This window comes from Hemibagrus wyckioides, linkage group LG06, assembly GCF_019097595.1.
Source record: "Hemibagrus wyckioides isolate EC202008001 linkage group LG06, SWU_Hwy_1.0, whole genome shotgun sequence".
In the NCBI taxonomy this organism is placed as follows: Eukaryota; Metazoa; Chordata; class Actinopteri; order Siluriformes; family Bagridae; genus Hemibagrus; species Hemibagrus wyckioides.
In genome coordinates, this window is record NC_080715.1 from 36,558,485 (window position 1) to 36,573,555 (window position 15,071).

Genomic DNA, 15,071 nt, shown 5'->3' on the forward strand with positions numbered 1-15,071 from the left:
TTTCTCTTTGTCAGACATTTCGCCGTCTTTCGGTTTGGAGGACTTCATCACATTTTGAAGAACTTTCCATTTTCAACATCACTTCATTTCCCCGCTCTTATAAAATATCTCCAGCAATTTAAGAACCTTTCCCCGTGCTTATAGTGCACTTCTGCTCATTTAGAATGGAAAGTAACGGCCGTGACTTTGCACACAGCCCGCTGCACCCTGCTTATCTCCGGACCAGGAGCTCTCTTAATTGTAGTGAAGGGAGAAAAGAACTAATCTGAACGGTTTTTAATATTTTAAAGGCATTTGCACTTTAATTCCAGGAGGAAAATCTACTGACCTTTTTTTTTTTTTTTTTTTTTTAACCGGAATGTTCTTGGCATCCGTATGTCTCAGGGTGAGACTGCTAGGAAGGTCCAGTGACGTGCATGAACATTTGTTTTGCTGATTTGTTATTCAGTGCCGGACTTTACAGTAAGGCGGGTGCCCTTAAGGGGTGCCAATACTTTTGATCAGAAAGGAAATCTTGAGTCTATCAAGCTGCAGTGGGGAAAAAACAAATCCGGCCTGCTCCTTCTACACTGTGCATGCGAATAAACAAATTAATTTTTAAGAACTATTAAGAAAAAGGTTGTGTAATATGTTAGTTACATGAGGTAGCTCTCTGTTGGTTCCTACAAGCTTTATTGTACTTTTCTCTATACACACATTTAGTATTAAACTATAGGTTTCCAGCTTTAGACTACTAACTAGACTACTTATACTACTAGTTTAAACCCAGGCTCTGCCACGTTGGACCTTTCCACATTTTATTCCACATCTAATCTTCAGAATTCTTCCCTAAACACTACAAACCTAGCAGTGGGAGAGCTTTGAACCCTTTTATTCATTTATTAGGAAGCTCCTGCTATTTGTTCCTTCCTTCCTGTGTGGAAGAATCGATCCTTTCCCTCTGGGGTGTAGGTGCCTTCAGACGCTGTAGTATGACGACGCCTCGACAGCCTGAAATGCGCCGGATTTAAAATGCCAGCCGATCGTTAAACATGAACCTCATGAATTTTCAGTAGGCTGGCACACGTTTTCGTTTTTTTGGGGGTTTTTTTTCATCGTGTTATTCGCCTTACAAGCCTGGGTTCGGGTTAACGTTTGCTTAAACGAACATGCTGGTAAATCGTTATTCAGAAATACAGAGTGTGTGTGTGTCTTTTTGTCCTTCTCATTCATCTTCTATTTACATTCCATTCTGGCTGCTATCATATTAGCATAATGTTAGATGATCTTGTATTTTCCTCAATCATCTGTAGGTATTTTGGTCTCTGAATTCACCACAGTGTGATGTGAAAGGTTTGAGCTCCAGCTCTGTAGCAATCAAAAGCTTATAAGCTCTGAGACTCGGATGGAAAATACTAATAAAAGTAATAAGAATCTCTCGCCGGTTATATATACACTCTTCCTACACAACCGCCATGAAGATGAAGTCTGTTACTACGTTTAAGTCGTTTTTTCTGTCTGTACTTCTGAGCTCTCTGATCCAGTCCACTTGCCTCGCACTGCTTTAATCTTTATTAAACTCTCCGCATCACATAAGGCAACGCAGAGGCTCTCTGGGATTGTAGTGTTTATTTATTGATTTCCAATTGTGAAGGCTGTAACTTTTGACATTCAGAGCCTAGCTTTGAATTGATCAGACGTATCATTTACCTCAGCGTAAGCGCTGAAGGATTCAGAGCTTTATTAGCTCATCACTGAGAGACCGGAGAGAACATATATATATTTTTATATGTATATGATTCTAATATACATATATATACGTGTGTGTTAGAACATGTACATGCACCGATCAGGCATAACATTATGATCAGTGAGAGGTGAAGTGAATAACACTGATGATCTCATCATGGCCCCTGTTAGTGGGTGGGATATATTAGGCAGCAAGTGAACATTTTGTCCTCAAAGTTGATGTGTTAGAAGCAGGAAAAATGGACAAGTGTAAGGATTTGAGCGAGTTTGACGAAGGGCCAAATTGTGATGGCTAGACCACTGGATCAGAACATCTCCAAAACTGCAGCTCTTGTGGGGTGTTCCCGGTCTGCAGTGGTCAGTATCTATCAAAAGTGGTCCAAGGAAGGAACAGTGATGAACTGGAGACAAGGTCATGGGCGGTCAAGGCTCATTGATGCACGTGGGGAGCGAAGGCTGGCCCGTGTGATCCGATCTAACAGATGAGCTACTGTTGCTCAAATTGCTGAAGAAGTTAATGCTGGTTCTGATAGAAAGGTTTCAGAATACACAGTGCATGACGGGTCAGGGCTGCTTTGGCAGCAAAAGGGGGACCAACACAATATTAGGCAGGTGGACATAATGTTATGCCTCATCAGTGTATGTGTGTGTGTCTGTGTGAGAACATATGTGTGTGTTTGTGTGAACATATACTTGTGTGTGTGTGTGTGAGAAAATGTGTGTGTATGTGAACTTATATATGTGTGTGTGTGTGAGAGAGAACATATACGTATGTGGGTGTATGTTAACGTGTGTGTGTATGTGAACGTATGTGTGTGAGAGAGAGAGAGCATGTACGTGTGTGTGTATTATCACACAGGACTGTGATAAAAGAATTGCAGCATTTGACTTGCTTGTGTTCATGCGAGTGCAGAGGAGTTTATTAATCTTGCACCGCAAAGCTAAAAGCCACATGACAAGCCAAACACAATTATTAGCTATTAGACTGACTAAAGGACGAGTGCTCCAGGGGTCAGCTTCTGCAAACAAAAAAAGCAGAATGAGTTACTACAGTAGGAATATAGGAAAATACATTGTGTTAGTAAAAGCCTGTTTGTTTGTTTGTTTGTTTGTTTGTTTGTTTGTTTTGCCGTATCAGCTTCAGTGGCTGTTAAATAAAAAATCAGCTTATGAAAAAAAATCCAACAAGTTTATAAAAGATTCTTGTAAACTTTGTGGTCCATCTTTACAAGAAGTCTTACAGATTTGTCCTGATAGTTGGACTAGTAAGAGTATTTTGCCATAGTTGTTGTTTTTGTTGTTGTTGTTGTTTTCCCCTCCCCTGGGGCTGAACCTCAAACAGTGTGTGCTACATGAAATGCACTGTGTTCAGCAACCACTTTATTACTCATGCATAAAAAATGTATGCAGATACAGGCCAAGAGCATCAAAGTGTTTGTTCTCATCATATTTTAGAACCTGCTGATCCCCTGGGATTTCCAGAAAAACAAATAGGAACCCAGCGCTAAGTGGTTCTGTGGGTGGAAATGCCTTGTTGATAATGAGAAAGGTCAAAGGAGAATGGCTAGACGAGCACACCGGGTCCCGCTGCTGTGAGCCAGGACCTGGAATCCCAGGCTACAGCGGGCAGCAGATGGGGGAAAAAGTCCAGGATGTATCCAATCTATCATTCAGTACCACAGCATGTACGGATTAGACAGTGTGACACTTCAGTAATTATAACACATGCGTATTTAACATTATGCAGAAGACACAAGCATTAGCATATTGAAAGTCTCGGAGGAATTGCACTTGACTGGGAAGAGAAGGTGATAAATGGCCGTGTTCGTATTTCACCACAGCAGAGAATGTGTAATGTTAATGCTCCACAGACGTCTCTCCGTTTAGCTGAGCACGCAAGCTGTCGTCTCACGTCGAGTGCTGACCGCACGCCCTTTCGCCAGCGGTCAAAAGCCGTCCTCCGGGGTCAAGGAAGAGCAGACGTGAGAGAGCCATGACTTAGGGATGCTGTTGCCGTGGAGACGGCTGCCGCCAGAGTGACTGATTAGAGACAGACATTGATTGAATACGACTCCGTGGGAGTCGTAACAGCAACTCGGCTCCTCAGACACACACACACACTGCAAATATGACCAGCTTTATATGTCTGGTAATGAACTGAGAGATTACAGGGTCATCTCTAGTTCTGTCTGTCTGCCTGTCTGTCTATCTATCTATCTGCGTGCATTCTTATTTATTTCTTTATTTCTTTATTTATTCTTATTACTCACTTAAGTACACGTTTATTTATTTATCTATTTTTTTTTTGTCTGTCCGTCTATTTATTTATTTATTCCGATTCCTCACTTATACATATTTATTTATTCATTTATTTCATTATTATTTATTTATCTAATTATTTATTTATTTATTTATTTATTTATTTATTTACACAAAAGCTGAAACTTACCCTGTCATCAGAAGACATGTTTTATATTCTCTTTTGAAATCTATCTATCTGTCTATCTATCTATCTATCTATCTATCTATCTATCTATCTATCTATCTATCTATCTATCTATCTATCTATCTATCTATCTATCTATCTGTCTATCTATCTGTCTATCTACATTCATATTTATTTATTTATTTGTTTGTTTATTTATTTATTCTGATTAATCACTTACATATATCTTTCTATCTTCACACGTTCTTATTTATTTATTTACACACCAGCAGAAATTTATCTTGCCATCAGAAGACATGTTTCATATTGTCTATCCTGTTTTTGTTTTGTTTTTTCCCCCTATCCAGTGTGTTGATGTGGTATTGCAATGAGGAATGATGAGGAAGTCACAATTTCATTATTTCCCAATAACCACATGACCCAAATAGTTTTATTCTTCTTATACACCACAGCACTTTGTAGGAATTTATTAAAATATGGCCCATTACTGTATAATTATTATAAAAAAAAAACATCTTTCCTAGTTATGTTTAATGTGTTGTGTGAAATCTACAAAACAAATGAGTTCAGCAGTAATCAGTCGCTCCATTACCGTCACTCGCTTTTCTGAATTGATGAGACCAAAATTGAACACGGTTTCTCATGTCAGGTTTAAAACATTGTCTAAGATGAATCTAAACCGCGAGAGCTGTGCAGGATGTATGAACTTTAACAGCGCTAATCCTTGCTGTCTGAATTTCCTTTTTTTTTTGCTCGGCAAAACGCTCCACTTGGCATTTTAAGCAGATTTAGGTGAAAATAATAAATATAGGGGTTATTGAAAAGAGACATTCGAAAGTAAACAAACAGACAGCCAAACCACTACTACACACACACACACACTTATATGCTTTGGCAGTCTGACACAGGGAAGTGTAACAGTGTTGTCATGTTAAAAGATATTTTTTTGTAGACACGTGGATGCGTGTAATTATATTTTTGTCCTTCAAGCATAGGCTGATTATTTTTAAATGAACACTTAGATGTGAAATGAAAATGAATATAGACTTTTGGTTGTTCGCCAGGGTCAACCAGTGGGTCAGTGCGACTTCAGCAGACGGCTGCTGTGTATAGAGAAGGAGATCATCTTCCCTCGCTCCGAGAAAATAAAGATGGGCCAAATCGACAAGACCAAGGAGCCTTTCAGCGTCAGGAGCAAGCCTTTCTTCGACCTTCATGCAGCACGGAAGGTAGGCTAGGATAATTTATTAATTTATTTTTTAATAAAAAATTTTTTTTAAAACCAAGCAGTCATGTTTCAAGTACGCTTGCTTTGATGACTTTCTTTCTTTCTTTCTTTATTTATTTTATTTATTTTTTTAATGGTGTTGGAGAATTTTTTTATTTTTACTTTTTAAAATTTTTTTTATTTCTTATTTTTAATTAATTAATTTTTTTAATGGTGTTGGGGAAACGGTATAAAAGTCAAAATGTCTCAATTAATTTAGATTAATTATTTCATTTAAAAAAATTCCCCTCCTATGACATTTTTCCCCACTAACCTCCGTTTTTAGACAAACATCACCTTCGGTAATTGTGCCGGTTCACTGTGGGAGTCTTGTTTGTCTATGTTCCACGGCGCACACATTCTCACATATCCATTTCTAGCCAGCTGAAATCGGGAAAAGAGTAAAGGCTACGGTTCAGCGCTTATTTTTAATTAGTGAAATCAATCACAGTAATTTGCTAGACATATCTTTCAGCACTCACTAATTATCTCAACCAACGAGCCCGTGAGAACCAGCACCTATCGCACCGATGAAGCCAAATACAAGCCTCGGAGTGGAAAAATAACCCTAATTTCTAATTTTTTTTTTTTTATAAACACACATCGATAGTAAACACGTACAGTTCATTATATCCTGTTTTTTAGTGACGGAATAGACTACATCTAAAGGAAGAAGTGTATTAAAACGTTATTATTAAATCCTGAACAATGATCGGATGCCTTAATACTGTAGATATAAAGAGTATGTCTCTCTTAATACATTTTCAGTCTAGGAAGCTATCCGAGGTCGTATCCCAGAATGGTAAAACTAACATAAACGGTAACTAGCGATGACGCACTTTTGCTTTTTCTTTTCCGATACTGGTCGAGTCCGTCAATCGGCCAATTCTGAGACACATCCCATTTTGTTTTATTTAAAAATGGCTAAACATGCGGGTGAAAAAATCAGAAAATTTGGAATGCTGCAGGACCAGTCACAGGGTACTGAAGGTCACAGGGTACTGAAGGTTCGCCTCAACCAGCTTGTAGATCCTCCAGAACATCTTCAGCAGCCAAACAAGACAACTCCCTGAACGATTACAGATCTGTAGCCGTCACATTATACGTCATGAAGGTCGTGGAAAGTCTCACCTTTTTACATCTAAGACCTCGGGTCGGATCTTTCCTGCTTTCTCTACAGTTCACCTACCATCCACAGGTAGGTGTGGTCGATTCAGTCATGTATCTACTGCAAAAGGCCCACTCACACCTGGAGTACCCCAACACCACAGTGAGAATCACTTTCTTTGATTTCTCGAGGGCATTTAACACCATCTGACTCGTCCTGCTGTGAGAGATTATGAGAAGGAAGCATGTGGACTTTGTCCATCTCTTGGGTTACTGGCTACCTTTCAGACAGACCCAAGGCTGTGTGGCTGGGACCCTGTGGGTCCGAGTGCCTGCTGAGCAGTGCTGGAGTATAACCGAAATGACACACTGCACTGAACTTGCATCATACTGAGAAATGTCCCCATAGTAAGGACTTCCAGAGCAGAACCCATGAGAGGAGCAGACCATGAACATGACTGTATTTGTTAGAAAAGTTTCCGTTTCTTGACCCTTGTGCAAGTCCTGTGTCATATTATTGTCATTAACAGAGTGTACCTACTGAGTGCTGAACAGCGTAACTAACACTTGGCTCACTTAAATGTCACTTAAAAACTTTTGATAGATACTGACCACTGTATCTTTGATAGATACTGACCACCCCACAAGAGCTGCAGTTTTGGAGATGCTCTGATCCAGTGGTCTAGCCATCACAGTTGGTCCCTTCGTCAAACTCGCTCAAATCCTTACACTTGTCCATTTTTCCTGCTTCTAACACATCAACTTTGAGGACAAAATGTTCACTTGCTGCCTAATATATCCCACCCACTAACAGGTGCCATGATGAGATAATCAGTGTTATTCACTTCACCTCTCACTGCTCATAATGTTATGCCTGATCGGTGTATATACATAAGGGCCAAATTGTGATGGCTAGACTACTGGATCAGAGCATCTCCAAAACTGCAGCTCTTATGGGGTGTTTGCGGCCTGCCTGGTCAGTATCTATCAAAAGTGGTCCAAGGAAGGATCAGTGGTTGAACCGGCAACAGGGTCATGGACGGCCAAGGGTCATTGATGCACGTGGGGAGTAAATGCTGGCCCGTGTGATCTGATCCAATAGGTGAGCTACTGTTGCTCAAATTGCTAAAGAAGTTAATGCTGGTTCTGATAGAATATACAGTGCATCACAGTTTGTTGCATATGGGGCTACATAGCCACAGACCAGTCAGGGTGCCCATGCTGACCCCTGTGTGTGTGTGTGTCTCTTACCTGGGGAACACATGGCACCAGGATGCACTATGGGAAGAAGGCAAGCCGGCGGAGGCAGTGTCATGCTTTGGGCAATGTTCTGCTGGGAAACCTTGGGTCCTACCATCCATGTGGATGTTACTTTAACACGTACCACCTACTTAAGCATTGCTGCAGACCATGTTCATGGAAACAGTATTCCCTGATGGCTGTGGCCTCTTAGCAGGATAATGCACCGTGGCACAAAGCAAAAATGGTTCAGGAATGGTTTCATGAACAAAACAACGAGTTTGAGGTGTTGACTTGGCCTCCAAATTCCCCAGATCTCAATACAATCGATCATCTGTGGGATGTCCTGGACAAACAAGTTTGATACATGGAGCCCCCACCTCGCAACTTACAGGACTTAAAGGATCTGCTGCTAACATACGCTAGCATGCGCTCACACACACACACGTGCGCACACACTAGCCATAGACCCTAGGATGATTTCAATACTTTTTATAGAAAAGAAGACACTGTGCTTCAAACAAAGTGAGATGTAGAAGTCAGGGTAAGATTTGATATTTCTGAGAGGGTTCTAGTTTCTGCAGCTGAAACATGAAGCATGATTGGAAGCTCAAAACAAAGGATTTGACTCTTTGTGCTACCTTGTTCAAAAGATTTCTATCTAATTTTACATTTCAGAGGTCTGAACTGGTTCCTAAAAGACCTTCTGTGCTAATAAACTGAACACTAAGAGAGTCTGATGTAATGCATGAGGTACAACCACAGGACTGGTTCACATCAGCGGTCCTGCACTGTGTCTGTTCTCAGCACTTGTTCTCACAGTGAAGCAGGTTGTACAATTCATCAGCATGAAGATAACTTCACACAATAATATCAGCTATACAGACATTATCAAGCATCAGCCAGGTCACTGTCTACAGAGTATTGACCGCAGGTGGAAGACTTTTTAACAAGGACGCTGACAAGTATTCACAGTTTATAAAACCACAGTCGCATGAACAACTAGCATTCTCATAGTTCTGCAGAGCCAATGTGAGACACCCAGCATGTCAGAGTGACCACATGACTGTGGTCAGGGCAACGTGGGGGCTGATGGGAGAATGACAACTTCATCTTTCTCACAGCTTCAGTTAACCAACATTGTACCATGCAGAAAGAACACTGTGTAATACTCCACACTCAACAAGACCACTGTCACAAACCCTTTAACTAACTATAAGTGTGTTAATCTGTATATGAATTGATTTCACTGGAACATTGACACATACAGAACAAACACAGAAACTCCACACAGATGGGAACCTGATCTCAGGACTGAAGCAGGGACCCTGGAGCTGTGAGGAGACGACGCTACACACTGCATCACCACACTGCTCATAGATCCACACATTTACACTTTTGTAGAGATGGGAATGGCGAGAAGAATAGAATTCCTGGGTAAGGCTAAAGAAGAAATCAGCTGTGCTTTTTCTATAATTTTATTCATATTATTTTTTAATATAATTCAATTTAAAGATTTTTATTAAATGTATTTTACTGAATTGTGTCAGTTTTGAAAATGTGAACACGGTTTTGATAAACGCTTGTAACTAATACTAAAAAATATGATGGCGGTACAGTTGGTGGTACAGAAAAACGTGTGGAATTCACATGCATCTATTTACAGCTAAGACCGGAGTGAAGAAGAAGTCAATAAGACAGGGATTAATATCACTGCAGATGTTTTAACATAAATAAACGATATAGGTTATCAAGTTATTTAGCTTATAGAGCTGAATTCATATACACACTTCCAGGTAAAGGATGTAGATATAATATATACAGCGACCAGGCATAACATTATTACCAGCTGCCTAATATTGTGTTGATCCCCCTGGTCATAATGTTATGCCTGATCGGTGTATATTGACCAGATATCCCCACCACGACTGATTGATTGTTTATGGTTGTTAAGCAGCAAAATTTACAACTGAGGTTGAAGCTGTAATCAAAATGTTTATGTAAGTTATCAATATTCAGGAACATGATGCGAGATCATTTTCTCCTTAATTTAGTCCTGGATTGAAAAAACGAGTCAATTCAGGACTTAAACAAATATACTTTTTACCTACAGTACATTACTACTTAATGAGTACTTATGGTTTATTAATGCGGTGCTCATGATTTGTTAATGGAAACCAATCCAGTAAGTAAAGAGAACCTTAATCTGTGAACAGTTCACATGGCAATATATCTCATAACTAGACTCATTCTCAGACTGATTTAATTTAGTTTCCAGTGTTTGGGCCGTTGAGGCCTCCTTAGAAGTCTGCTTTGTGTCACTGTAAGCACTCCTTCCACTGTTGTTTAGGACAAGGTCCAGCCTCAACAGAGCCTAGGATACAATAAACATCTGTGTCTTAGAACTGGTCTGTTAAAAAAAAAATCATATTACATCTATCTTTCTCACGCATACCAAGCCAGTTGCTGCCTTATCCCTCATCTCTTTATTGCCACATTCTGTTTTACTTTGTTTTCCATTTTTGCATGAGCAACTCTGTTACCCCTCGTTGGTTATTGGGCTTTTTTGTGACCCCTTGTGTCATACGGCTTTTTAAGGGGTGAAGTCATACTAGCGGCTGAAAGAGTCGCTTTATTTTGTGACCATCTGCAGAGAGCAGAGTTCTGTCTGAGATGAAGAGGAAGAAAACAAGAGAGGAATAGTGCACAAATCTGCTTCTCTTGTTCTGATGGATAGATCTGCTTCTCTTTCCTGTGAGGAATATAATCGGGAATTTCCCGCCTTGTCCTATTTTCTTTCCAGACAACAGTGAAGCTCTGAGAGCTTCTGTCCTACAGGGTCACCGCGGCCAGCACTGGTCTCGTTCATATTCCCATAATTCCATCAGTCTCAGGAATTCCTGTGTTTGCCATTAGCGACAGAGACGCTTGTTTGTATCGTAAACGCATCTGCCGAAATCTCTTCTCCTTCGCAGTCTCTGAGAACAAAACAACGACTACCAAATATGCCGCCTCAATATAACCCATTGTGTATATTGCTTTCTCTCGTCCTTCATCATCATAAAATAGGATGGCAGCCCGGCAGCTGAAGAGAGGAAGATGAGTTCAGATTGGATTAGCTTCAGCCCGAGCCAGTGTTAAGAGCCCATTAGCAAGCCATGTAGAGAGGAAAATGGAAGTGATGGAGAGCCTCACAGTCATGTTAAACAGCGGTGCAAAGAGTAGAAGCTTGGCCCTCGAATGCCCTCGCGCCGTGATGTACGGAAAAAAATGCCTTTTTAACGGCACATCGAAGTCAATTAAGGCTTGCAGATCACACGTGTGAGCTCGTGCCTCAAGTGCACTCACAGGTGATACACACCGAGTCTTATTGGTGGCACGTAAGGAAGCAGTTAATGGTGAAATTAAAAAGGAAATTTGGGTTTGGAGTAACTTGAAGAGAGACTCTCATCTGATTAGAGAAACTGCAGTAAATCTGAGATCCTGTCGACTGCAATAGCTGTGAGATAAAATTAAATTAAAAAACCCTGATTGCTGATGATTCCCTGGAACAAGTGCCGACCAGTTTTGCGGTGCTGAACTAAAACAAACCATAGCTATTACATCCTGTAAAATCATTTGAAATGATTGAGCAACCAGCCTACAGCAGATTTTTACATACGTACACTTAGCTAGAATTAGTATTCCTTGGTCGTCCAGGGGCAGGATCTCTCTCCCTGATGCCACCCAGGATTGATTACTGGGAACCTACTCAGCCCCTGAGGGGTTAACTTATTGGATAAAATGAGAGGGTTGGGTCAGGAAGGGCATCAGGTGTGGCAAAATCAAATACAGTGGAAGCTTACAGTTGAAACTTTGCAAGAAATTTGCATCAGCATACGAAGCATTTTAAGCACACGAACAAACCAAACTTCCGGGAGCCGTTCAAAACTTGATTGCGTCAGTGGAAAGCCAAGCAAAGCAAACCGAATTTACGAATTATATGAGTTAACCCACGTTACCTTCAAAAGCTAGGTGATTTTTCGGCCCTGATTGGTGGCGTGGGTGGTCTGTTCTATTTTTTAGCCCAAGCTCGGTGGCTCGGTAGAAGGATGAAGAGTCTTCCCCAGACACAAAGTATCTTGTAGAATTGCTGGAACTAAGTAGTCCAAACCTGTTCACAGAACACTGACCTCTACCCCACTGAACACCTTTTACAGCGAATTGGAACTTTGTGTCTTTCTTGCAGGACATCCGTACCTGACCTCATTAATGCTCTTATGGCTAAATGCACGAATCCCCACAACCATGATCGGACATCTTGTGGAAAGCCTTCTTATATGACTGGAGGTTATAATAACTCATTATTGCCTATTGGTTTTGGCATTGGATGTTCAAAGCTCAGGAGTCGATGACTTTGTCATATAGTTTAATAGGGGAAAAAATGGAAAATAAACCTTTATGTAACAGTAACCTCATGGTTGAAGCTAGCGAGAGAAAATAAAGCTGCTTGATTAATATGCAGTGTGTGTTACGAGGACAGGACACCAAAGCTCCTAGCTGAACTGTTGGCCAAGGGCTTAGAAAAATATTCCATATATTAGCAGCGGATAACCACACGTACTCATTCATTTCTATTCCTCTGCATTATTGCACTTATCTAGCAAACTAGCTCGCTTACCATTATTCAATTATTCACCGCTAGCACACCACCTTTAGCCTAATCAGTTCAGCTTCCTGGAAACCAAAACATTTGTGGAACAGTTCATAAATATATGATTTTTTTTTTCCAGCCCCGGTGCAGCTTCAACTCGAGTGTGTTTAAGTATGCCCAGGAATCGAGTTTGCCTCTCTTGTTTCTAAACTTCATAAACAGAATTTCTAGAGCTGTGGAAAAACAGTGCTTGTTACTAATAGCCTGGTGTTGACATTTGCAAACTTTTTCTCATAACGTTCCCTCTGCGTGAAGATTTGAACAGCTAATGAGATTTGGCTCGTAATGTTCCGCTTTTTATCTAAATTTATCTCCGTTTTAATTAGGAGATCTGCAGGTATCTCTGTTTGCCTTTCAGTCCAATATCCAGCTCAGATAAATGTGACATCTTCAGAAATTAGGCTAGGAAGAAACCCATTTAATTAGGCCTTCTGATTATTCTGATGAGTTCTCATCAGTTTCTTTGGCACCCATGTGTCTTTTATAAATCTATTTGAAACACCTTGTGTATATTTACAGCCATGCATCGAATGGCAAGTCTTTGTCTGGTTTTGATTAACTGCTATTAACTTTCAAAAGACAGAGTAAGATTAAATTCTGCTTGATATTCATTTTATATAATTAAATAGTGACAGTTAAAGATTAAGAATTTCTTTACTCATGGGAATTAGCTATAAATCCCATTCTCTCATCCCAGTGTCTTCCGTCAAGGAAATTTTTTAATGCCCCAATATGTAATCTGTCGATGTAAACCTTGACTCCTCAAATGTCTGTCTCAAAATTCCCCACTGATGGAGGCTGTAATGAAAGCTCATTGGCTAGATACTTTGTGTGGCCAAAGGTTTGACTATCGCACCCCTATGTGGAAGCACACAGTTTTACTGTATGTTTTTGTGTGCTGTAGCATTTCCTTTCACTGGAGCTAAGAGGCCCAAACCTGTTCCAGCATGACAATGCCTCCGTGATGTCTTAAGATTGGAGTGGAAGAACTCGAGAGTCCTGACCTCAACACTACTGAACAGCTTTGGGATGAACTGCATCTCAGGCCTCCTCATCCGTCATCAGTACCTGACCACACTAAGGCTCTCAAAAGCCTTCTCAGAAGAGTGGAGCTTATGATAACAGCAAGTGGGGAAATAAAACAAGCAGCAATTGGCTGTGTTCACTATGGATTGAAGGTTTTGCCAAAATCTATGTCATATCAATGAATCATGATTTTTCCCCTCATAAAAAAGACAATAAAGGATGAAGAGAAAAGTCTCCCATTTTGTGGAAACAGAACAAGATTTTCATCCAGGATGAAATTGAATTTTTGGAGACAAATGCTTGCAAATTCTCCTGCCACTTTCTTGCACCCTGGAAGATAGAAGGGTAACCCGACGTGTCGGCTGCTGAATTGGGGTGCAAGACACTGTGAAGGAAATGAACTTGTCGCTTACTTAAGCAGTGCAGTGACATTCTTCACTGTGCCTCTCATTTGTTTTTCAAGCCACACAGAGCAGCATCTCTTTATATATATATATATATATATATATATATATATATATATATATATATATATATAAAGACATACATATATATATATATATATATATATATTTATATATATTTATATATATATATATATATATATAATATATGACACGTAAGACAATATATATATATATATATAATATATATATATATAAAAAAACAGGCTATATATATATAGCTTGCCTGATTGGTCAGGTGTTTTCAGCTCATGACTAATGGGAAAGTCCGTGCTGCCAACTAACTTCTTCTCAGTTGCCTTTCAAGGTCAAGGCCATTCGGGGTTAATCTCGCGCTATCAGAATGGACGACAGGTTTTCCAGCAAGGGAGGTGACTCTGTTGAAGCATAGGAGCTTATTATAATCTTCCTCTCCATGCTGTGCCTGTCTTTGGTTGTCCTTTTTATGTTAACCTCTCACCAACACAACACCAAGCTGCCTTCCGAGCAGAAGAGCAAAACAAAACAGATTGTTAATTCGGTGTTACTGTTGTTTAGTGAAAAATTGGACAGGAAAAGAAGCAGATATCTTATTTATTATTATATTTAACAAAACATTATCCACTGGAATTTACTCTTGAAAGAAAAATAATTGCAGGTTGTGTTTACCATTATAAAAAACTAACACTGGAGACTCTACAAAACCGAAAAGATAAGTTAAAATAAAATAAAATACATTTCTAAAAGAAAGACAGTGTTTTCTCTATAAGTCCCTGGATAAATCCTTCTCATAGATGTTGCCCTTTAATATTAATATAGAACAGTGTTAGTAGAGACCGTGTCTCTTTTTGGCCTTGCATTGCTCCACAGAATCTGTGGGGTACAAATATTTGTAGTTCCATGTCCCTGGACTCATTAAGGTATGATAATTTGTTTCATTATAAATATTGTATTGCCTCATAATCCTAACCTCCAGTTTAATCAGTGTTTAAATGGATCACACCCGTCAGCCGTGTAGCACTTAACCAGGGTTAATACCTTTCATTACATTACCCTGAGACACCATAGACGTTCTGGCTGCTCTCGTTCTATCTGTGTAATGTCTGCTATGAAATGCTAATG

General features: G+C 39.9%; 1 protein-coding gene across 2 annotated transcripts in view; it reads left to right on the forward strand.

Annotated features, from left to right (window-relative positions):
* The window catches only part of rngtt (RNA guanylyltransferase and 5'-phosphatase), a 104,818-nt gene that overhangs the window by 47,857 nt on the left and 41,890 nt on the right, over nucleotides 1-15,071 (forward strand). For both annotated transcript variants that reach the window (XM_058392658.1, XM_058392657.1), the window contains one exon: nucleotides 5,239-5,403. In XM_058392658.1, the coding sequence (XP_058248641.1) occupies nucleotides 5,239-5,403 (165 nt within the window). The remainder of the gene's footprint in view (nucleotides 1-5,238; nucleotides 5,404-15,071) is intronic.